Here is a 23,373-nt window from a genome sequence, read left to right as displayed (position 1 = left end):
ACCAAAGAACCCTCATCATTTTCCTGTGCCCCTCTCTCATGCTCTTAGCCCAGAGCCTGCAAAACACTTCAAGTGCAATTTTCCTTTCCTCTTCTCCCCCAATTAGTCTCCTCCTTTCCCCATACCAGGGCCCGGATATCCGAACGTCTCTGCCTGCCTACCCACACAAGAGGCACAGCCCTGCAAGTACTGTGAAGAATTTAGTACTCAACTTGGAGAGCCAGCTCTCCAGCTCACTCTCCTCAGCCAGGTCCTAGCAGCCATGGATCAGTTCATTCTTTTGAATTTTAAGCCACAAAGAGATTATATAGTCCCCATCCCCATTTTGGAGCAGACTTCAGAGACCTAATTTTCACAGCCCTGGTCTTTCCACATTGCTCCAGCAATGCTAAGGGCCTGTGTACTGCTCCATCTCCATGAAGAAGGCTTATATGGGAAGAAAAATCATTCTGCCACCCAAAGCAGAGATGACAGAAATACTTCAAGACTTCCTTTATTTACAAACTTTATTGCTTCCCCAAAGTCTAGGAAGGATTCTTTAAAATATATTACTCAGCTTAGCACTGGGATAGAAAAGGCCATTAAGACATAGGACAATCATGTTCCAGTCTGCTCAGACAAGGAAGCCTTTGAGCAAGCATCATTTGGTGAGCTCATACTTCTTCTCTGGTTGTAGCTGGTGGTCCAGAATTCCACAAAAAGAAAACAGAACTCACCTTTGTGTTTATGAGGAAGAAAAAGCAGCCAAATGTGACACCATGCACTGGGGCCTGTGAGAGAGCATGCAGGATCAGTTTAACTCCAAAATGCTTGTTTTAGAGGCAGATGACAGGATTTTAACCTGGAGAGATGTAATACTGGAGGATGAGTGACCCAGACTATAGACCTCACCTGAGCCTTGCCAGCTGCCTGACAACATTTCCCAAAACCCAGACCTTTGACTGGAGGAAGAGTAGGGTATTTGCCTCACATGATGAGGGGAAAGGAAAAGAGGACCACAGATGAAGACGGAAAGAGGGATTAGTCTCAGGAAAGCTCTCTCTGGTATAAATTAGAGAGCTATTAATTTTTTTGTGGGATCAAATTTAAGTTTTTGAAGTCTGAAGTGGATGGCACCAGAGAAGGACAGAATTAAGGAGAGTCGGCAGCCTGGGTTTTGAGAAGCAACATCATATGTTAAAGCTTGTTCTATGTGAAGTTCATAGAAGTTGCACACGTTGGATCAAGCAGGTTCTTGTCATGCTTAGCCAACCAGAGGAGCTTCTAGTGGGCTGCTCCCCATAAGTCCCCTCCTAGTCTCTGACAGATCACCCACCAGAAGCTCCAGAGGCTGGAAGCAGGCTGGGCTCCAGATCCAGAGGTCACTGGGTGCAAGCTGGCCAGCGATTGCCCCCGATGTATTGGAGAAAGCTGTCCAAATCTAACTTTGTTAAGAAATACTGAATCATTGAGTGTTGTCCTGCATGGAGTTTGATTTAAGCTCTGATCTTCTTCTTCCACAGGACTGGCTCATTACTGAAAAACTGAGGATGGATCTTCATCTCGGTAAAAGGAATGGAGAATTCATGGCCTTTCCATGGCTTCCAGTTCACCCCCTGGGAAAAGACCAAGGAGTTTCTTTCATTAAAGCACCCAGACCAAGTGCTAGGAGTCTACCATTGCCCCCCTCTAACACCATTTAATCCTCCAATAAACAGAGACGCTATTGTTCACCAGATTTTTACTGTAATTACAATCCAGACACTTCTAATATAAATCAAATCTCTATCCAGTTTGGAATGAAACAGGACCAAGCCATCTTCAAGCCCAAAATAAGCCTGTACAATGAGATGCACACCAAGGCATGCCCTGAAAGCCAAGGTATAGGCTCCTAGTGGATGTTCTTTTCTGTGTTCCCCTCAGAAATCAATACAGTGCCACCTCAAATATCTCTGCCCACAAGAATCAGAAGGCCACGATCTCAAGTCCTCTGGATCCAGGGAAGATAAGAGAGCAGGAGCTATAAGTTTCCTTAAGGATTTTCCTTCCAAATTAAGTGAGTTAGGATAGCCTGTGCAATCTCTCCTGCTCCAAGGAAAGACATCCCCTACCAAGTGTTTTCTCAAGGCCAGGGAGAAGAGATGACCACCAGACAGAGCTCCGCCACTCACCTCACTGTGTTTGCTCTCCCTGTATTTCCCATTGAGGTTGGCCAAGTAGCAGTTCTTGTACCACCACGCACCATGGTGCATCAGGGCACAGTTGCTGAGAGCCACATCGTTGTCTCTGTCCCACGTTGTGAACTTCCAGCCATTGTGGTAGGTCACTGCATCCCCTAAGGGAGGGGATGGAAGGTATGAGTAGGAGTGAGAGATAACAGTTGTCCATCCTGAGGGCTTGTACACCCTTCGGGCAGAACACCAGCCCTGTCAGGGGAACAGCAACATCACAGGATGGGTCTAGACAATAATTTCTAAAGTAGTGCTAATAGAGCGCAAGTCCAAAGCCTGGATCACCCCGCTGAAGATCTATACCTTATGGCAAGAGGATATTAAAGGATAACTGGAATACCATGGACACAATGGCAATGGTAAGAATTTACTGGTGGCAGAAGCCAGCACCAGGATGGTGTTGAGCTATTGCTGTTGAAAAAATTCCCATTCTGAACAAAAGCCACTTTTTCTTTGCACTTCACAGCTGGGGAGCCCCAGAAGTTGCTCCCCCATCAGCACAGGTTATCTCATGAAAATATTTCCCAGTCTGCCTTTTCAGCTGGTGTTTCACTCAGTTACAGAGCCCTCTCTTCCTTGTGAAAAAGCAACTCTTACTCCCATCTTCAGCAGAAGACAGGCTTGTGAACACACTGTTGTCAGTCCTCCCTGGAGGCAGAGGAAAGTTCTGGCCTTCAGGGAAGAGTGATCCAGCCCTGAAGTACACCTGAGTTTATAGCAAACTGTAACTGAATAATTAATCTAAATTCCCTGCTCTTCCACAGAGCTCCCTGGGGCACTATGGCCATGTCATTTAACTTGCCTGTTCATTCAGTTCTTCTCCATGTAAGCCAGGCAACAAGGCATCCTGGACCTTGAAGAGTGCTACGAGAATAACCATAACAACAATTATAATGGATCAGTGGAACATTACAGTTGTGAAAAGGCCATGGAAGAAGACAAAGCCAAGGTATGTCTGTCTTGAATAACCAAGAAGAGTGGAGCAACATGCCTTCTCCTGGGAAATGCTGCTCTCCTTGTGCCTAGGGTTACCATTTAAAACAGATACAAAGGTAAAGAAGAAATCAAAACACCGAATAAGAGAGCAAAAACAGGGGCGATAACACCAAAGTTCACACAGCACATTGTTTAAAACATTGGTTATTCATTATAACTTAAGACCATCTTCCACCAGGCTCCGAGCTAAGCATTGGTTCATCATCTAATGAACTCATGCTTCATTTGGGAGACCACTAAACAATTGCTTTAAATAAAATGACACAAATCTCAGAGTAGCTCATTACGTGTATATCTCCCGTTGGACAGCAGAGGGAGCTAAAAGGTACCAAATCCATCACGAGAAGCAAGGGCTGGAAAGCACAGCTTTGGGGGGGTCCTGCAGCTGCACAGCACTGGAAGGCCAGCAAGCAGTTTCCCTGGGTGCAGGGACCAGTGCGGAACGGCTTCCTGCCAAAAACAAAATGCTAGGGAATAATCAGCCTTCACCCTGAGCAAGAAAATGTTTTGCTTTGTTTTTTTCCACCCCCTCAGAAATTGTATTACTTTAGCAGTGGTGTCATTATTTCTGAAAACGTAACACACACGCACACACACACACAAAAAGTGCATGGCTTTTTTGGGTACATCTTTCAAAAATATCCATACTAATGCTAAACGCATTCCCTCTCCCAGCAGTTTCACTTCACGTGAAATTTCCAGGTGCCTCTGATAGAGGGAACTAACACACACTTTAAGGATGCCTAGTTTAGAGCTTTATGTAAACAATTATAAGGAAAGACAGAACCCCATCAAATGCCAAGATAAGAAGTTTTACAGCACGTAGCTGTACACTTGAGGAGACGAGATAATGAAGATTTACAGCAAAATGGGGGAACCAGTCTGGTTTCAATCGACCGGGCAGCTCGGGTTCCAGTCAATTCGACACAATGAGCCGCTATGGCCGCCCCACCCCCGACCCAGGCGCATGCGCGGCGGCGCCGCTGCGCACCGGCAAGATGGCGGCGTCCGCGCTGGGTTGGGCGCTGCGGGCCGCTCGGCAGGTCAGCCCGGCGCCCGGCGCCCTCCGTGTCCCCTTTCCCTTCGCGGCCGCCCCAGGCGCTGGGGAGCGGGCAGGACTCGGCGGGGGGGGAACGTGGGGCCCGTCAGGCCGGTGGGGGAAGTGGCGGCCGGCTCGGAGCGGCCTCTGCTTTGGTTGAGCCCCCCGGTTCGGTGGTGGCGGGAAGGACGCGGGTGCGGGGGTGACTTTGAGGTGACTTCGGGTTTATTTGCGTCTCTCAGCTCCTTGTTGGCTTCTGCGAACTAAACATCTTGGGCAGGAGCTGCACTACAAGGAAGCAATTAGAAAAAGTCTGATAAAGACACGCTTATAGGAATAATTCATACTTGAATTGGGCAAACCATATGTGCAGCAGGCGGGTATCATAAACTTAATTTTTGCACTTAGGTTCTCCCCTCAGCGTGCATGGCGCAATCGCGGAGCTACTATGTGGACTGGCGGATGCTGCGGGATGTGAAGAGGAGGAAGCTGGCATATGAGTACGCGGACGAGCGGCTGCGCATCAACGCCATCCGCAAGAACACCCTGCTGCCCAAGGAGCTGCAGGTACCGCGACCACCGGCCCACACGGGGACCCGCTGCTGTGACATTGTCACTTCAGTGACCCCAGCGGCCCTGCTGGGTCACCAGCGCTTGCATTTCCCCTAACTTGGAGCACAAGAGTCATGTTTTTCCCTCACATCTGTCACTGACACATTTTCCTATTATTCCTATAATACAGGATATCATGTGGTTATTTTTATAGTTGCCTAAAAGAACCTTAGGGGTTTTTTTCCTTATTTAAAAACCTGGAAGCCTGATCCAGCCAAAACAACCACTCTCTTCAATTAGAAATACTTAATTTTTACTCCTTCCCTGAGCTACAAGCATGTAAAAGCTGCATCAGATCGGGGTGTTAGATCTGTTCTTAAAAACACACATACTCACCGCCCTGCTTTCAGGCTTACTAAGAATTAAACATTTGCAAGTATCAGAAATACTCCTGCACATATTTGATCTGGCCACACCTCGTTGTGGGGACATTCTTTCACCTGTAAACATTCTGGGAGAGAAAGCATATGGATCTGCTCTTACATATTGGCTTTACCATTCCTTTGGGAAGTCTGGTCTGTGTTGGATGTCTTTAGAGGGGAAAAGAAAAACAATAGAATTGCAACTGTCTTTGGTTTTGGTATTCCTCGGCTGCTTTTGCCACCTTTCGAAGTCATGAAGTCACAGCAGCAGCTAGATGGAAAAAAAAGGCTGCAGGAAAGTAACTTATTCCTCCCTGACAAAAATATTTGGGCTCCAAAATTAAAGTCTTAAAAATTAAGCTAAAAGTCTTCTCTGAAAGTAAAGGCTGCTTTCTGATTAAAATCCCAAGAATTACATAGGCCCACAATATACTGCAAGTGTTTAGCTGTACTAGATACAAGTGTATGTATAGAGCTATATATGCAAAAAAGATGCACAAGTGGACAAAACCAACAACTGAAATATGTTCTGAAGACAACTCCCACTGACCTTGGTGTTGCTGAAGCTGGGTTGCATTGCTGCTGTCTTCCTTTGAAGGCAAACATCCCTTCAGAAACAGCCTGATGCTGCTCTCTTTTCAGCACTCTTGCACCATAGTGGGCATTTTTTGCAGTCCGGCCTTCAGACCTTCCTTTTATTTCCAATTGTGACTTACAACCATGACTGAATACAGGATTTTTGAGCCCTTCTGTCCTTCAGAAAATAATATTAAGAATTCTGCAGTTAGGGACACTTATCTAGCCTCAAGTGACTTCCTGTAGGCTGCATGTCCTTGCTGAGCTCACCTGGCAGGCAGTTAATGAAGAACATGCTCATCTTAAAAGGATGAGCCCACCCTACAACAAGGAGAAAGCAAAGCAGTTCCTGACAAATTATAGTTACTGGCTTGAGGTTGCTCAGTCTGTGTATAAGGTTAACTTCGGGGTCTCCATGTGGATGACTTTACATGCACTGTTAGGATGTTCAGGAAAAAGGGTCAAGTGAGGAAGACAAGCACAAGTTCCCTATCAAATAGCAAAGCATGATCATGAAGTGGCAGAGAAGCTTGGGGTGGTACCTACTCCACATCCAGAGTTTGAGGTCTGGCAATAAGCCCCCTCAAAATCCTGGGGAACACAAACTCCATGCTGTGGTCTTGTGTTTTAGGAAGTGGCTGATAAAGAGATTGCTGCCTTGCCCCGGGACAGCTGCCCTGTGAGGATCCGAAATCGCTGTGTCCTGACGTCACGCCCTCGGGGGGTGAAGCGGCGATGGAGGCTCAGCAGAATTGTGTTCCGGCATTTTGCTGACCACGGTCAGATGTCCGGGATACAGAGGGCTATGTGGTAGATCACTGCACAGATGTACACTCAGGCAGAAAACACAAAACAGGCTCAGTTTGTGTGTTTGAGTGATTAAAGACTGTCTTAAGAGTCCAGCAAACTAATAAGGGAAGGACAAGAAGCCACGCTGATTAAATTCACTTAACTGGACCGCGATTGCTATCACCTGACAGGAAGCAGCAAAACTGCACTAAGCTGCTCTGTATGAGAAGCAGTTTTAGTTTGAAGGAAAAAAAAAACCCACTACCCAATTGTTCCAGAATTAAGCTGAGGTTTGTGATGTGGGCAACATTGGAAATAAAGACATACAGCAGAAGGCTTGTTTAAGCATTTTTTTTGCCACCATACGGTAAGTTTACCACGGTAATTTGGGTAAAAGCACAAATGAAATTGTACAACAGGGTAAAGTAGTATTCTGCCATGAACAAGGATCAACACAAACGGAAAATAAAACATGGCCTCAAGTTTAAATACTCTTGCTATGCAGACTTAGCAGACAAAGTGGATAAAGGACTTATTAGAAACTACAATGTGCTGATATTTAACTTCTGCTTGTAGTGCAGTGCTTGGTCCAGTGCTTCAAGAACAAGGTAGCAAATAAATCCTAGTCCAGACCATAATAGGAGTAACGGCTTCCTTAATTCATTAGGTAACGTCAAACAAATCGGTCCTTGGGAGAGACATGAGAGGGATGCAGGAGGGAAAAAATTAACAAGAAGCCTGCTGCCAAGCTCATGTTTGCCCTGTCCTCTTCTTCAAAGCAGGGCCATGGAGGGGAAACAGCTACTCTGTCCCCTCCCCAGCAGCAGAGCTGCAGTAAATGCCAGAACTGCTACCACCTGAGAAAAGACACACAGGCAGCACACTGACAGCAACCCATCACCCCCAGCTGAGTCAAATTTTGGACTATAAGCTGTCTCAATACACTTCGTACTCTGTTACCTTAAAACCTGTGAGAGTTGATAGAAAAAGTAGAGGTTGTCTCTTTTTGCTCATACACTGCAAGAGCCAGGGTGAACTCACTGTCCAGCATCAGCAGCTCACTGCCCTCCTGCGACTGATGCCATCGCAAAGACACCCCAGGGAGGTCACAGCATTTCACTAAAGAGCTGTTTTCATTTTCAAAATGAAACCGGCTAAACAGCCAGTAATTAATTTCTGAGAGTAATCATTACATTTTAATACCACAGGATTAATACCGTATTGCTTCTGCTCAACTAGCGAGTGCTTGAGATAGTGGTTCTACTTCAACATTTCTCCTTTTGTGACATGCTTTACAGTTCAAAATACCTCCCCACATCTACTTCAAAAAAAAAAAGCACACCCTATGTATCAAGTGTGACATTAAACCCAGTGACCAGATGGGTACAACTGTTACTTGCAACAGAGGGGCCATGACCCATTTCTAGTTTAGGACTCCTTTTCTTTTACATTCTGTTCTCAGTTTCACGACACTCCCATTCATCTGAGATGCTTTTTCAAGGAGGGGTAAGGATATACCTACACTCCACTCTTCAGGAAATGGTGAATCACTTGACTGAAGGAAATGCTTGATAAGCTATTTTATTTAAATATTTTCTCCAACCTGCAATGGGAAATGACTCTCTTTGCTTGGAAGAAGGCTGTGTAAACAATGATCTTTGCAGCGCAGCATGTCTCACATGGAAGATCAGTATTAAGGCAGCCCTTAGAGTACTTTCAAATATCCATCGGTATGTCCCCTTTGGATTGCTTTTCTCTGCTTTCAACCCAGGCCTTGTTGATGGTGCGCTTCATTTCGTCATCCCCTTCTGCATACATCTTCTTTAAAAGGTTCATAAGCCCTTCACTGGGATCTGAGGTGTCATAAGCAGCCTTCCTGCAAGATGGATACATATGAGAAGATCAGGCATGTCCAACAATTCTGGGCAAAAAATGAAAGTATTTATTTGAAACATCTAGTTTACAGTGAGGATTTTGCTTTGCCAAAATCTTTGGACCGTGGCAGTCTTCAGTCACGCCTCAGTCAGCTTCCAAGTAAGAAGAATCCTAAAGAGTACCCTTAAATTTAGTGCAAGTTGAGTAGTATGGCTAGAACTGTCCCACCAAGGATGACAGAAAGCATTCTGCAGAAAACATAACCCCAGAAGCACCACCCAAAATTAATTTTAGGAAGCAGGAGTGGGATATAACAAAGTGCCAAGATCTGTGTGTGCCGTCATGTGAGAAGTGAATAAAAATAGAAGAATGACCACACTGAGCTCTTTGAAGTGGCCACATTCACAACACAAAAGGCATTTTCTGCTTCTCATTTTTTTTAGATTATCTCCAGAGGTTAACTGATTTTTTTAACCCCTTGCATTTCAAAGCAATTTTCTCAACTTAAGAAGCCAGCTGACAAACCTTGCCACCCACGTGGTAAGCACCTGGGTATAACATGTCCCACATTACCAGACTATACATAATACCCTCTTTGTCAAAATTGCTCCAGTTTATTCTGTTTTCTAAAATCCTTTAGGTAATGACTGCTTTCTGCAGGCTGCCTGAAAAACAGGCAGATCAAAACAGATCAGCAGAGGGAGCAAGTTCCCCAAGCACAGGGCTAATCAGGCTGGATTTTTTGGGCAGGAACTCCACGTGACAGTTATTTTGATCAGCACAGCTAGTGTATTTGTATATAATAAACAGTTAACCTAAAAAAAGCCAACCTCACTAGAGCAGTTTTTGCAATGAATACAGCCATCAAAATATAAATGAATCTTTAATTGGTTGACTGCCTTTAGCATTCTCACTGCAGGTCCTACCTATTTTATTTCCTATGATGCACCCTTCATCATTAGCAATACAACAGCAGAAGAGTGGCAAGAGCTACTCAAAGTGTATCTCCTCCACTGCCCGTCCTATTAGTACCAAAATAATCCCAATCTGATGATTCTCCCATGCTTTAAGGGCTCGTCTCACAGAACTGCAATTCTCCCAGGCTACTTGCAGTCAGTACAGAACAGATCTGCTCTCCTGGCAATGTGGAGAACAAGAAATGGAAAATGAGATGGACTGAAGAGACACTTACTCTTTCTCTTTGCTTTCTTTTTCCACTTGAGTGAGACACTCCCATTTTTCCTCCTGCTTCTTCCTACACATCACAAGGACCGTGTCTGTCTTTATCTGTATGGAGAACAGCAAGGCATGAATTTACAATGCTTCAGAAAGGGATGCTAGTTGCCACCACAATAAGATTAGTATATAACATAAACCTCTTTCTATACTTGCGCATTGATCCTTAAGTAGCAGATAGAAATTATAGTATGCATTCACCTTTGGGGTACGAACTATTAACCTTGTTGTGGACAATTTAAATGAGTGATTAATATAATACTAGTACAGAACTATAGTACCAATACAGAAGAACATATAGTGCTGCAGAAACACCACTCAGTGCTTCTGAGGATGTGAAAAGTACCCAGGACTGCTGGGTAAAAAGTGGCTATACCAAGTTCAGGCTCTCCCAATTTATTTCTCCAAGGGTAAGAAACTAGGTTTAGGGCATTGCTTAATCTTGCCATGTTTGCAAGTTACAAGCAAAGCTTGTTTAATTGCAACCCTGACCTAAATTTTGCAAAGAACTCGTGCGTGCCACAGCAGACAACAATCTGCTGGAGCTTCAGCTTAGGAAGTCCATGACCACTGATCACTTTTACACCACGCTAAAATTCACCACTTGTTTATTTTAGTTGTTTTAATTTTACACTGTCCTAGTTTTAGTGCAATTTCAAATTGAAACATTGGGTTTTTTACCTCTGCTGTCACTAAGTGCAGGACACAATGGCACAGAAAGCACACAAGGTATGTGAGACATCTCTAAATCCAGAAAGGTGCTATTAGTAGCCAAGTATGGACACTATAGCCAGTCACAGCCATCAGCAGTGAAGTGTTACTAGTGGCGCAACACACCCTTACGAAGACAGAGCAGGTTTCAGACTTGCTTTGGATATTATGCCTATTTAAGCTTCCCAAGATTTTGGTCTCTCAGACCTTAAAATTGCAAAGAATTTCTCAGAAGTACTTAAAAGCACAAGGATGCAAATGGATGCTTAGTGCAATTTTCTGCTTAATTATTTCTGAAATGCTGTCAGAGAGCTGTTAATAAAAGCATACCATATCTAGACACAATCTTTTGAAATAGAAACACATAGATTCCCGAGAATAATTCAACAATTACAGATTAATAAGAATCATGTTCAGAGTGAAGAGACTTTACACACAAAATGGAAGGAGTGAAGGTGAACACTGAGTCTCCTGAAACTAGAGTCAGGCACCAAACATGGTACTTTGTGAAGGACCCAAATATCTCTAACGGACACAGTACACTGACCTTTCTAGAGCTGCCTTCCACAGAGATGGGTTTCAGGAGGTTGTTGAAGGTCATGGTGTAGTTCTTTCCATTCAGATTCTTCACTAGCAGATCAAACGACCTGGAACCAGAAAGTGGAGGGAAGAAGGGCACAAATATTCCAATCATGGCAAGATTATTGTGCCTTCCCATCAAAAACAATGTCTGAAAGCACTTTAGCAGACATATTTTTTGGGAAAGTATTTCTACAGCCCTGAATTACTTTCTTCCCAGGGCTCTCAAACCTTCAGTTGGATTTAATACTGAGGATTTAAAAGAACCTATCCAGATTTCACAACAAATCAATATCTTTTGGGTTCTCTCTACCTCATTGATCTCCTAAAACCTTGGAAAGGCAAGTTTACTTAATGTACACTTCAGTTCTATCACTACCAAAAAATGAGGCTAACACTAAATATTCTGTCAGGCGTGATAAGGTGCAAGAAGCATTTGTAAAATGAAAACACCCTGATACCCTCTAAGGAGAGCTGTACTTAAGGGTATGTGCCAAGTGCTACTAAAAGCTAATACCACATAAGCTAAAAAAAAAAAAAAGAAAAAGAAAGGCAGGAGTAAGGGCTGATGCAGAACAGAACTCAACGCATCCCTGCATTTCAAAGAGTGTTCTTGGCCCGTGCTCTGCCCTGTGGTCGTGGTGCAACAAGATGAACTCACCTCTCCGTGAAATTCACCTGCACATTCTCAGCCGGAAGCTTCTGGACTCCATTTAAAGAGATGTAAATCTTAATAAACTTATCTGACTGATCCCAAGCTGCGAGTGAAAAAAAGAGATTAAGTTCTACCTTTGCTCCATGAGTTGGTATGCATTCTATTCCAACTCCCTCCACAAAGTCCCCTAGCAATGACCAGGATCTCTGCCTTATAGAACCAACCTTCGGAGGGATAAGGGAAAAGACATGAATTACTCAGGAATAACCTGAGAGCAAAAGAAGTCCTCAGAGGTAGCCCTGTTCCCTAATTTCTGCAAATTCTGAGAAAAAAAAACACATATCAGCTCAGGTAAAAGGAGAGCAACCCTGTCTGTGCACGGGAGTCAGAATTAGCTGTCTGCTTTTCCTGCAGATTCCTTGACCCAATTTTCACCCTGCTCCCCACATGACAAGTATCTTGAGCAATTCTCTCTCCTTTAACCTACATGGCGAGCAGAGAAGCCAAAGCTTTCATTCCTACTAAGCACTAGGCAATGGAAAAATACTAGTTGGTACATCAGATATCATTAATACATCCCACCAGTACTATCATAAAACCACAATTAATACACAGTGTGGTTGGGACAGCTCGGTACGCACATAGTAGCTTTTAAACCGGGCTCTCCAGTACAAAATAAACACTTAAGAAGGATTCTCCATAATGCCAAGTGGCAACTGTAACTCACACTAATGCCACCTCGCCTTCTCTTCTGAGAGATGCTGGAGCTCTAGTAAATGTCCAGAAAAGTAATCATACCATAATTGTTTATTTTCACTGTATACCCTCCCAGTGATGACTTTTCTTCTTCCACCACATCTTTTGGCTTCGGCGGAGGCTGATTCTTGATTTCGAGCTCCAGCTTGTGTTTCTCTGTCATCAGGACATCACGAAGTCGCTTCCTCGTGGCTTTCGTAAGCAATTCGTTAACCTCTTGCAAATCTTTCTGTAACTGTTTCACAAACAAAAGATCAAACGCATATGTTAGATACAGATTTTACTATAGATTTTATATATGTTACTCCCAGCCGAGCTCTTTCAGTTACGGCACGTTCGCATTTCCCAGGTGTAGGTTTATCAAGCCAGTAGTTTCGTTTCCCTCTACGCCCCGTTAGGCATGAAGCCTCCATTCCTCACTCCCTGGGCCACTCGTGTTTTCACTTCTCTGTCTCTACTGTAAGATTTAAGTTTCCATCGGTTAAAAAGCAAGAGGAAGCAACAGAGCTGGGCAGTAGGAGCAGCTCCTCAAGATCGCACAGCGCCATCCGCGGGACAGACCCCAGCAGCGCTCAGCAAGCGCCCAGGATGAAGGTGGCTGAGGGCTCCTGGGGGCTCCTGCCGCCCGCATCCCGGGCCGGTCCCGGGTTGGCCCCGGTTCCAGTCAGAGCCCCCGGGAGAAGCGGAAGCGGGGTTCGCGCGCTCACCTCCTCGCGCGCTGCAGCCATGTCGCGTGCGGCGGCGCCCCAGCGGCGGCGGCTCCCGCGGCCCCTCTGGAACCTTCCGGCCTCCCGCCCCGCGCACGCACTGCGCGTGCCCCGGAAGTGACGCCGCGCCGGCCGCACCACCCCCGTCCGCCATTCGGTTCAGGAGAGCGGAACAGCTCGTCCTCTCCCTTTACCCCAGCCCCGCCCCGCTGTCGTCACCCCCTCGGCGTTGCCATGGCGACACGCAGCGGGCAGCAGAGGGGCGCGGCCACGGGCCTTCCCGCCTCGCGGGGCGGGGCCCGGGGCCCGGGGGGCGGGGTTATTGCCGCCCTGAGGGTGCGGGGCGCGTGGCTCGGTGACCGTTAGTGACCGTTAGTGACGCCCTGAGGGGTCGGGGCGCGCGGCCCGGCGCTGTGTGAGGCGAGCAGCCGGCTGGGGGCAACCACCGGGCGGGTTTCCACTCGCCCCGAACCGCGTCTGGGAGCCCGCCTGGAGCCGTGGGCCGGGGCGAGCGGGTCCCCTGTGTGTCCGCAGTCGCTGTGCTTCTAGAAGAGTCTTCGTGACCTGAGTACTACTGGGGCTGCAGTTGTCCAAGAAAAAAGGTATAGCGAAGTGTTTCCTCCTACTGTTACCAAATGAGCGTACTGAACAACAAAAAGGGTTCTATATCCCCAGGTTCCAGTCATGCATTTAAAATTCCCCAGAGGAAACAAACCAAAAAAAAGCAACAGCCATCTTTGTGTAAGCAGGCAAGTGGAGGAGCCGGCATTTGCCTCCCCATGACCTTTTATAAACAATGGAACCCAAGGCATAATACAGGCCTTCAGCGACTAGAATGTAGATTTCTCTAAAAGAGGGTGCCAGTTATCTCTTTTACTCTAAAAGAGGGTGCCAGTTATATCTGTTTTACCAAACAATGGAATGCCAGCTCATGCTGATGTACAGGCTATGGGGTGTTTCCTCTTCCAAAGTGAACATTCAGGAATTAATTAACCTGTAAAAAAGTTGGGTTTGCATGTGTACAGAGGGAAGAATAGATCAGATGAAGGTAGAAGAACCTGAAGCCAAGGATTTATTTTTCAAGGCTGCATTCCACAAAGCAGTTTTAACAGATACTTACTGAAGTGTTTATCATAACACTCTGGTCCAGTGCTTCAAGATCTGCAGTTGAGCAAGGCTCAGAAAAGATCCGCTTAACTAACTGCAGTTATGTTTAATTTTCCTAGGACTGAGCTTTGGCCTGCCTCTCTTCAGCAATAGCATTTGTAGCTGGGCTAGTTACTTTTATCTGGAAAATATAATATGGTCAACTGGAATTTAGTTCTGTGGCATGGTTATTGAATTGGTTAAGGGCAGATGCTTAGTCAGGAATTGTTTCCTTATAATCTTTCTGTTAAGCAGCCACATACACAAGCAAAAACTTTCTGTGCTTTTTTTCCTTTGCTACTAGTCAGCTTCTCTATTCTCAGTTGTGGTTTTATATTAGGAAGTGCTCATAGTTTTAGAATTTAAATTGGTATTGCTTTATATGCTTTATAATTTAATTTCTGGATAGAGGAGAAAACACTTGTTGATTCATAAATGCATTTGTGAGCCTGTTTTTTTTTTTGGGGGGGTGGTTTTGGTAGTGTGTTTTTTTTTTAGTTTGGGGTTTTTTTGGTGGTTTTTTTGGGGGGGGGGGTGTTGTTTTGGTATTTTTGTGTGTGTGTGTGGTTTTTTTTCTTTAGATATTTTAAATCCAGTTTTTATTTTGTATCCTGAAATTGGGAGCATTTCAGTGCTTATGGCACTTGCATTTGAGTGGAAGCTTAAGTAAATGGCTTGTCAAAATAAGAACCTTATTCCCGTTTTGTTTGCATTTCCATTTATTTTACAAGGCATCGTTCACACAACGATAACAAGGTACTGATCCAAACAATTCTGTAACAATTAAAAAAGTAAACATTTGTTGTGACCATGGACATTGAATTGCACTTTTAATAACAAGCATTACACATATTTCCATGTTATACTTTATATAATACGTGGTTTTGTTACACAAGATCTAGCAGTACTGGATTGTTCTCAGTTTAAAGTCTGATATGATGCTCTTTTTTCCTCACTCTTTAGGATTTGCTTACTTGGGACACACCTATATAACAAATATCAACTCCAAGCCTGGAAAACTTTATTGTAGTGGAGTCAGAGTTTTTACGCTGCTGTTTTCCATTTGCTGAAGTGAATCCACCTGGAATGGCAGACTCTGATCTGGATCGTGCTTCATTAGACCCTTTTCTGCATTCATGTGCCATCTTTTCCCAGGTCAGAGAAGCCAGAAAACCTTCTTCCATGGGAAAGCAACAGATTCCATAGCTCAAGAGAGCTCCTGGCACAGGTTTTGCAGGTGGGATCAGTACCAGTCCAAGCCCAGGTATTATTGAAAGGTAGGAACTGGGATCTGGAGAAAAATCTGAGAACATCTGCTCTTGTTTGCATTGGAAGTACCATCCATGTATTATATAAAATATAAAAATAAGAGAAACTGAAAGGAAATTAGTACAGCCCAGGATTTTGGTGGTATCAAATCACAAACAAAATTTATGATACCATTTCCTTTAGATGTATTTATCCCCTTGTGATTCAGTTTCCTATATATTATTCTATATATAAGATATAGTTTTCCAAAGATACATATATATTCCTTTACAGGTTAAATAAAAGCAAGTCTCACCAAATAAGAAAATAAGAGGAAGTAATGTCCTAATTCTCTACCCATATCTTTTATTTTCTTTTTCAGGTAAAAATAGCATGAAATACATTCAGTAGCAAAGCAGTTGGAATCCAGGAGAAATGGAGAGCCCTGTATTCCTGGAGGATTAACCTGTACGTGTTAACTCGCAATCTTGAAATAAATTACATAGATTTCTGACTTGGGAAAGACAGGATCTTGGTTAATGGTGAGTATTATTTATCCAGTTGCAAATTCTTCAAGTTTCCCAATACCCACCCCTATGGATTAGCCCAGTTTTAAAGGCTGCTGTGGTATATACCTAACCTAACTTGACAGGCCCAAACTTGAGTGCTTCATCATGGTTCCCCTTAGTATTAGTACTTGGAAGGTGGTGGTGGGACAGCTCCCAGTAGGATATTAGCATAATAGATGGAAAAATAATTTCATCCAAGCCTTTTTGTTTGCAAGAACAATGTGATGCCTGGCACTGCATGTGCTCACAGCACTGGGTATACCTGGCATTGCACGTCTTGTGCAGCCAGTGGTTTGCACAGCAGCCTGCTCTATGGGGTTCAGCTGTAATGTGCTGGTCAGGTGGGACAGTCCCTACTCCAGAGAAAAACCTCTGCCCTGATCTGCACATTCCAACAGTAACACATACTAAGGTTTTCTCTGTAGTCGTTGGAAGAAAACCAGTGTTGTAAGATAAGAGTGTTTCTGTTTCCAGTGCCAAAGGTATTTAGGCTTATTAGATTATGCAGAAGTATGCCAATTATCCCTGAGTCTAACAGTAAACCAAAACAAGAGGCATAGTTCTCTCACACATACAAGTAGTTTCATAGATTTTACTGCAGCTACTTAACAGATAGAAGGGAACAGCCCTACCTTGATCCTGTGGAGAAAACATGTCTTATATAGCTTCCAAGTTTTGATACTGCAGTGCCAGTAAATTCAGATTATTTACTACTAAATTCAGTCCGTGAGTGATACGGTAACTCTGAAGTCAATGGGATACTTCATGCTTTGTCAAAGGGCTGAATTCTTGCTGTTCTTGACTTTCTTTTTATCTCCATCTCCCCTTGTAAATGGCTACTTTAATTTTGAGTTGTTTTTAACACAATGGCACAGGTGAAAGCATCTATCCTAAAAGAAATTTCTAAGGCTAAGCAAGAGAAGTCCCTTAAAATGTCTAACAAGGAAAAAAAATGCTTAATGAGTTAAGAAATTTAATGTAGCTGTAGCAAATTAGTAAATATACTAATTAATGGATAGGACAAGGCTGTGTTTGTCAGCTGGCAGTACTGATTGCATGGCTGACCACCTTTCCTGAGACTGATTTTACAGACCTCAGGGATTTTGCAGTTTGTTGGATTAAGACCGCAGATTATATTTTCTATTTTATTGTTTTACTCTCTGAGTACACTTAGAATTCGTTGAACTAAGTGAAATATGTCTTATTACTTTAGAACATTAAGTTTGATTCACAAAAGTAATACAAGACTAGTTCACAGATGTGCCATATATAACTAAATTAGCCTTGCTTCATTTATCCTGTAAAGAGTTACAGTCAAAGTAAAAACAACTTATTTTTAAAGTGAAAAAAGTTGTTGTTTTTGTTTTTTTTTTCCCTCATGTTGGGCATCTCGGGAACAGATTAGAATCCAACAAGATATAACAGTTGTACTAAAAAATATTCTTTAGACGTTTGTCCTTAAGCAAAGTAAAGGCTTTATTTCAGTGTGCACTCTCAGCAAAATTAAAAAAAATGAGATTTAGCTCCACATATATATTTATAAAATTCAAATTACTTTTAATATAAGTTTCATAGTTTAATACTGACTGAGGAAAAAAAAATACTTATCACTCCAGACTTATGAGCTCTGTTGGCTGTTCCAGTACCACATGAAAATAAGTTACAGTGAGACTTTGAAAGTGTTTCTGCCTGAACAGCTAACTGATAAGCCAGCTATGCCCGACAGATCCGTCGGTCTGGGATGTGCATTCTGGTAGCTCTGTCACATATTACTGAAAGGGCTAATTAAAACCCAGATTTGTTTTCTCACAGAAAGCCAAGTTTCAGAATAGCATGTACAGTCAGCAGGTAGAATTTTAGCTTCCCTGGTTTAATCCTGCCGTTTTGCTCCTCTCTTCTTTCTAAATATAACTATGCTTATTCATCAAAGTAATACCGTAGAGCTATTTTCTTGTTCTTTCAGTAATTTTGAGCAGACAAGAGTTCCCACATAAATATTACTCTTCCAAATGCCCCTGCTACAAACACTACCTTGGATTTACAGATGGAAGGTGAAAATTGTTTATTGCATTTATGTCATTGCCAAGAGTGATAATGCAGCGAGTGCCTTCTGAAACTTTTTTTGCTGATGTAAGCCAGCTTCCGTCCTATAAAGTTTTGAAATCATCATGGCTAGCAGGTAGGAAATAATGGTTTTGTCACAGAAAACTTAACTTCCAAAGTCAAAGAGCTGCTACACTGAGAAGGATGATGGGTCGAAGCTAGTTCCACAAAACATGGTGAGCTTATTTAACATTCTTTTTTGATGAACTGGGGAAGTCCCACTCTCATGATCCTCTTGTACTTATTGGACTCTTTGAGATGATTTAATTTACTAACTTGGCAAAAGACTAATAGGGGAAGGGGGAATTCCACCCAAATATATATTTTTTAAATTATTTTTAATCATCTCCAGTAAGTGCCATAACAAGGACAGGGACACGACTGTACAACTGGGAGTTGGAGGGGTGAGATCTTTGAGCAGCAGTGAGCTGTTACGTTAACTCAGCTGCTCAGGGATTCCGAGTTGTTGTTGTTTTACTGCATTTTTCCAATCAAGGTTTTAAATCCACTTCTAAATATCATTTATGATAAATGAAATACAAAATTTGGATACTTATCAAACCATCAGTGTCACTCATTGGCACAATACTCTAAAATGTAACCATCAGATGGTCACCATGTATTCTTAAATGTCACTTCAATATTTATTATGCAGTTTATTTTTAGTTTGAGGTGGTACTGGTAAGTGAATGACTAATGCCAGGTTTAGGCAGGCAAGAGAATGGAAACATTTATGCAAATATTACTAGCAACAAACTGACCAGCGAAAATGATCTTTCCTAATCTTTGCAAAAGAAATTCCTTCTGCTTTTCCCCCCCTGTATTAGTATTTCCAGATAATCACTGTTCCTGCATTTTAAAATACCAACGTTTTTTTTTATCTCTGTACATTTAGAAGAGAGAATTTCGTTGCAGGATAGCAGTCTCAGGATAGTGACTGTATTTTGATCTCTACTTCAAAGAGCTGACTTCCTTTGGCACAGGTAACATTAAATTTGTACTACCCTGTTTAAAGTAATTCACAATTAAGCTTGACAACAAAGCACAAGATGGGTACCGTTGAATTTTATTGTACAAAACTGACAAGATATGGCATTCCTTAGATTAAAAATAATTAAAAAAAAGTCAGAACTAATGTCCCTCAAACAATTTTGTAAATGGAACAATTAATACACAGCCTTTAGTCCAGCAATTGTATTTACCTGCAAGACCATCTTTAGACATGACAAGTATAATTAAAAAAATATTCCATCAGTTCGAGCAATAGTTTAATTTTCCATGAAATAAGTATTTCTATAAACACTTTATATTCAGTCAGAACAAATGCTTTTGAATTTTCTTACCTTAAGAGAGATTAAACAACCAGGCAGGTTTGCGAATCATCAGAGAAGTCTACCCCATGGGAAAGTCGAGGTATTGTATTCCACTTGAAAATGTTTGTTTTTATAAAAATAAGTAACACCAATGTTGCATTTCCTAATCAAATCCTTATAGTAAACAGATATTGTGTGATGTTTTATGTATCAGTGCAGCACAGGCTTTTTGGGTTTTTTATTTGATGCCTCATTTCAGTGTCAAATTCAAAATTTGTAGACCCAGGGAAAGGTTTTCATTAGTTTTATTCACAAAACCTACTTTTTATCGCACAGGATTTACAAGAGGTCAAAACAATGCAAGGTCTTTGCTTCTCAGCAAAAACATCCAAAATGCTGAACAGTTTTCCCTTTATCCCAGTGGAAGGAATTATTTCTCGGAATTCTTAGTATAAACATTAAATAAAAAAGAGAACTAGATAACTTTATGTTAAATTCCAGTTCAGCTGTAAATAGCCTTTAAACAACAGTGCTACAAAGAACTTCACTACTTGCATTTCTGAAGAAAAAACAATCAGAACTAACAAATCACCAGGGAAGCTCATAAACAATTGTGCAAAGAGAGCACGCGACTATCTTTGCTATGGTCTAAGCTTTACAAAAAGTGCTTCTCTGCAGGACGCAGTCACTGCCATCGACTTCTGAGATGGTCCCAGGGCGTGAGTTATCCTAGACACCCGCACACACACTAGTACTTCTTACACTGTGCTTTCTATGAAGAGATTGTGTGTCAGTACTTTACAATTTACATTCTCTCTCTTCCTCCAGAAGAAGAAAAAACCTTCTATGCAAGATAAAAATAACTTTGAATAATTAGTAATGTATTAAAGACCTAGTTTTGAAGTATTTATTTAACATCTAGTCATATAAAATAAAGTGTAAAAGTATGAAGGTATCAGAACGTGGCTTTCAGCAAGGCAGTTTGGGAAGTAAGAATTCAACATAAAACAGGAATTATTTTTTTTTTCCCTTTTGAAAAGGGTCACATCAGAATGAACAAAAAACACTGAAGAATTTCACTTCAAGCCTGCACTCCTGCCTTTTGTCCTTTCCCCAAGAGGAGAGACCACTGGAAGAATCCCCCAGGGTTCCAGTTGTGTTGTTCTTTGTGCTCTTGTGTCGGCTCTGGCTGGAACTATGTGCTGCCCTCCTTGGGTGGCAGGGGCGGCTGAGGCTGCTGCGGTGGCTGGGTGCCTGTGGCCGTTTTGATAGAGTTCAGGGTTTTGCTAAACCAAGAGTTTTTGGCAGCTTGGATTTCATTCATAAGGGCTCCTCTCTGGTGCTCCAGCTCCTAAGAAAGCACAATAGTCAGAATCAATCAAAAACCAATTAATTAATAAAAAAGCACCTTCAAACTCAGTCCCTGCAATCCAGCACTTTCCTTGCAATCTCCCAGGCACTGGGGAGAGTAGGCAGATTGAAATTGCAGAAAAATATACAAGTGAAAACCTCCTTTCTTTTTTAAGACAAAAGCATTGCAGGAGTTCACGGATACACAGTGGTACAGGTATATCTTCCCTTTTGGAACCTTTTTTTTGCATGATTCAGCGTAATTTGGATGGAGCACAATGAGGTTAAGGAAACTGCCCTGCTGTACTTGGAATCCACATACCTGAATTTTGCACTTGGCTTCCACAAGCTGCAGTTTGGTCTGTGCAAGTTCCAGCTCCATCTCTCTCAGCTGCTTCTTCAGTGCGTCCTTCTCATCATCCGTTTCTATGCCTTTATTATCCGTGCTTACAGCAGGCAGCTTCAGTGCCCCCTCCTTACTGAAAATCTCACTGCAGTGTTTGCAGGCCATCACTTTACCCTGAAATACCCAGAAAGCTCACTTTTAATCCATGTTAACAGGAGTTGCTGTGCTTCCTGGAAGAGCCATTTTTAAGCTTAGACTGCCTTTCTGTCAGTAATCTTGAACTATCTAGTACTGCAGTTCTCAGATTTGACTTGAAAAGAATTTGAGAAGCTCATGAACAATTTCCAGGGTATATTAACCAAGATAAAAATGCCTGAAATCTACTCCGTATGCTCTGTCTAAGCCCAGAGGCTTTGCTCCTAGGTTAGACTTACTCAAGCCCTCTTGCTACCAAAGTACTGTAATCTTTTGCAGTATTTATGCCAGCACAATTCAGAAGAATAAATTACACTCTAGGAACTTTTAGTCTTCCATAAAAGCATGTGACCAAATTAATACAGATTTTGATATTTTAAAGAATGCCAGGTAGCTTTTCCATGTTTCCAGAAGCAAGCAAGCAGCCTGTGCTCACTGCAAGGGCCAGTACTGTCCTGCAGGTGCTTGTTCAGCATCACAGGAGTTGTCCCTTTTTGCCAGTGACATCTGACACACAACAGTAAGGTTCTTGTGCTGCCTGGAGAGGGGAACCAGTTACTCATGGCTGAAGAAGTAGCACAGCTGGCCTGGCTTGCACAAACTAAAATGAGATATTGAATTATTTCAGCAGACTACAGAACATCAATCCCAGAATTATTATTTTTTTAATAATAACATAAAGCAAAAGATCCGGTTCAGCATGAGTACTGAAGAAACAACTAGAAACTACAGCAGAGGGAAGACAATTCTGCCTACTCAGTACTGACAGAGCAGAGGGATGGAATTATTACCTGATGAGGAAACATTTACCTCTAGTGTGGATGTTCCTGATAAGGGAGTTAGAAAAGGGGAAGGAACTGCTATGGAAATTCTGGGGATGGCCCAAACTGTGCCAGTGACTTAAACCAACTCTGCTTAAATTATAGAAACTCAAATGTGAACAGTTTCCAATTCAGCCAGTTCTGACTCCTCCACTGTGCACTCTAGAGAAGCAACACGTTTTCTCTTGTGGAGAGCCTTCTTTATTTTCTTTTTTTTTTTTTTTCCATTTAATTAAAATATCCAAGTAAATAGTCTCTCTCTACACTTTTTGCCACATTATACATTTCAACAGGAAAAAGCCAAGCACTACATGCACTTCAGTTTTAGAGTCCCACCCTGTCTGACACAAGATAAAGAACTGTGAAAGGATATAAACCCTTTCCTTATTTACATCTGATGAAAAATGCATGTGGGGCCATCAATGCAGCAGAGTGGACATAAGACTGCAATTCACGTTTTGTTCTGTATCCCTGGCATTTAGCAACACTTGTGTTAGAAACATCCCGTATGTTGAGGCATCATTCTCACCTTCACAACTTCCAGTTCATCTTTACTGGCTGCTTGTTGTTTTTCCAGCCTGGTACTCAGCTGAGAACAAATCTGGAGCAAAGAAAGTAAGAAAGCAGTCTCTTAGCTAAAGTTTACTATAGTAAAATATAAACTGTGCTTTTTAACAATTATTTTTGTCAGAGCCAACATTTCTTAAATTCTGCTTCACTCAGGTATATGCATTCCTCCTTAACAAATCCACTGCTGCTGAGACTGAAAAAATGGCAATATTCAGTACAGAACCTGAACATGGAGACCAGAACGTTTTATGGATTAATTGCTTTAGAATGTTTACGCTGTATTATGTCACAGAGCAAAGAAGCATTCACCCTACAGTACTAAAATTAGCTCAAAGACAGTTTATTGCTGATTCCCTAAATTAGGAGACTATTAGGAAAACTACAAAACTATTTATGACAAATAAGAATGATTGCTTTCTGAGAGCCTGAAATGTAGTGTAAAGATGAGATCTGCAACTCTGAAAATTCACCTCAGAACTTGACAAATAAATATGAGGAAGTGTCTCCAGAACAGTACCTGTTTATACTCTGCAATAATGGCTGTGGTTTTCTTAATCTCGGATTCCGCCTTCTCTAGCTGCTTCCTGAAGACTTCCTTCAGCTAGGAAT

General features: G+C 42.5%; 3 protein-coding genes and 1 long non-coding RNA gene across 31 annotated transcripts in view; 2 read left to right on the top strand and 2 right to left on the bottom strand.

Moving 5' to 3' along the window:
- Positions 1 to 4,115: 4,115 nt before the first annotated feature.
- Positions 4,116 to 6,918, top strand: MRPS14 (mitochondrial ribosomal protein S14). The gene is made up of 3 exons (XM_065070865.1): positions 4,116 to 4,249; positions 4,654 to 4,812; positions 6,427 to 6,918. Exons 1-3 carry the CDS (start codon positions 4,136 to 4,138, stop codon positions 6,607 to 6,609), a joined length of 456 nt encoding a protein of 151 aa, XP_064926937.1. The 5' UTR covers positions 4,116 to 4,135; the 3' UTR covers positions 6,610 to 6,918.
- A 1-nt stretch (position 6,919) lies between these two features.
- Positions 6,920 to 13,272, bottom strand: CACYBP (calcyclin binding protein). Its single transcript, XM_065070853.1, is given in 7 exon segments — positions 6,920 to 8,460; positions 9,652 to 9,746; positions 10,954 to 11,053; positions 11,647 to 11,743; positions 12,439 to 12,631; positions 13,104 to 13,164; positions 13,166 to 13,272. Coding segments are annotated over 7 exon segments (798 nt in total). The 5' UTR covers positions 13,258 to 13,272; the 3' UTR covers positions 6,920 to 8,300.
- Positions 13,273 to 14,889: 1,617 nt separating this feature from the next.
- The window catches only part of LOC102095382 (uncharacterized), a 33,137-nt gene continuing 24,653 nt past the window's right edge, over positions 14,890 to 23,373 (top strand). For 4 of the 6 annotated variants that reach the window (XR_010474052.1, XR_010474050.1, XR_010474051.1 and 1 more), the window contains exon 1: positions 14,890 to 19,152. This is a non-coding gene — a long non-coding RNA (uncharacterized LOC102095382). The remainder of the gene's footprint in view (positions 19,153 to 23,373) is intronic. The other 2 variants (XR_010474054.1, XR_010474053.1) reach the window with 1 other exon arrangement.
- Positions 19,220 to 23,373, bottom strand: part of RABGAP1L (RAB GTPase activating protein 1 like) — a 245,480-nt gene continuing 241,326 nt past the window's right edge. For all 23 annotated transcript variants that reach the window (XM_065070826.1, XM_065070831.1, XM_065070830.1 and 20 more), the window contains 4 exons: positions 23,282 to 23,365; positions 22,724 to 22,795; positions 21,155 to 21,352; positions 19,220 to 20,833 (listed from right to left, as the gene is read on the bottom strand). In XM_065070826.1, coding sequence (XP_064926898.1) covers positions 20,678 to 20,833; positions 21,155 to 21,352; positions 22,724 to 22,795; positions 23,282 to 23,365 — 510 coding nt within the window. In that variant the 3' untranslated portion in view covers positions 19,220 to 20,677. The remainder of the gene's footprint in view (positions 20,834 to 21,154; positions 21,353 to 22,723; positions 22,796 to 23,281; positions 23,366 to 23,373) is intronic.

This window comes from Columba livia, chromosome 8 (genome assembly GCF_036013475.1).
Source record: "Columba livia isolate bColLiv1 breed racing homer chromosome 8, bColLiv1.pat.W.v2, whole genome shotgun sequence".
In the NCBI taxonomy this organism is placed as follows: domain Eukaryota; kingdom Metazoa; phylum Chordata; class Aves; order Columbiformes; family Columbidae; genus Columba; species Columba livia.
Note: the sequence above shows the minus strand (reverse complement) of the source record. Positions and strands in the feature narration are given on the sequence as shown.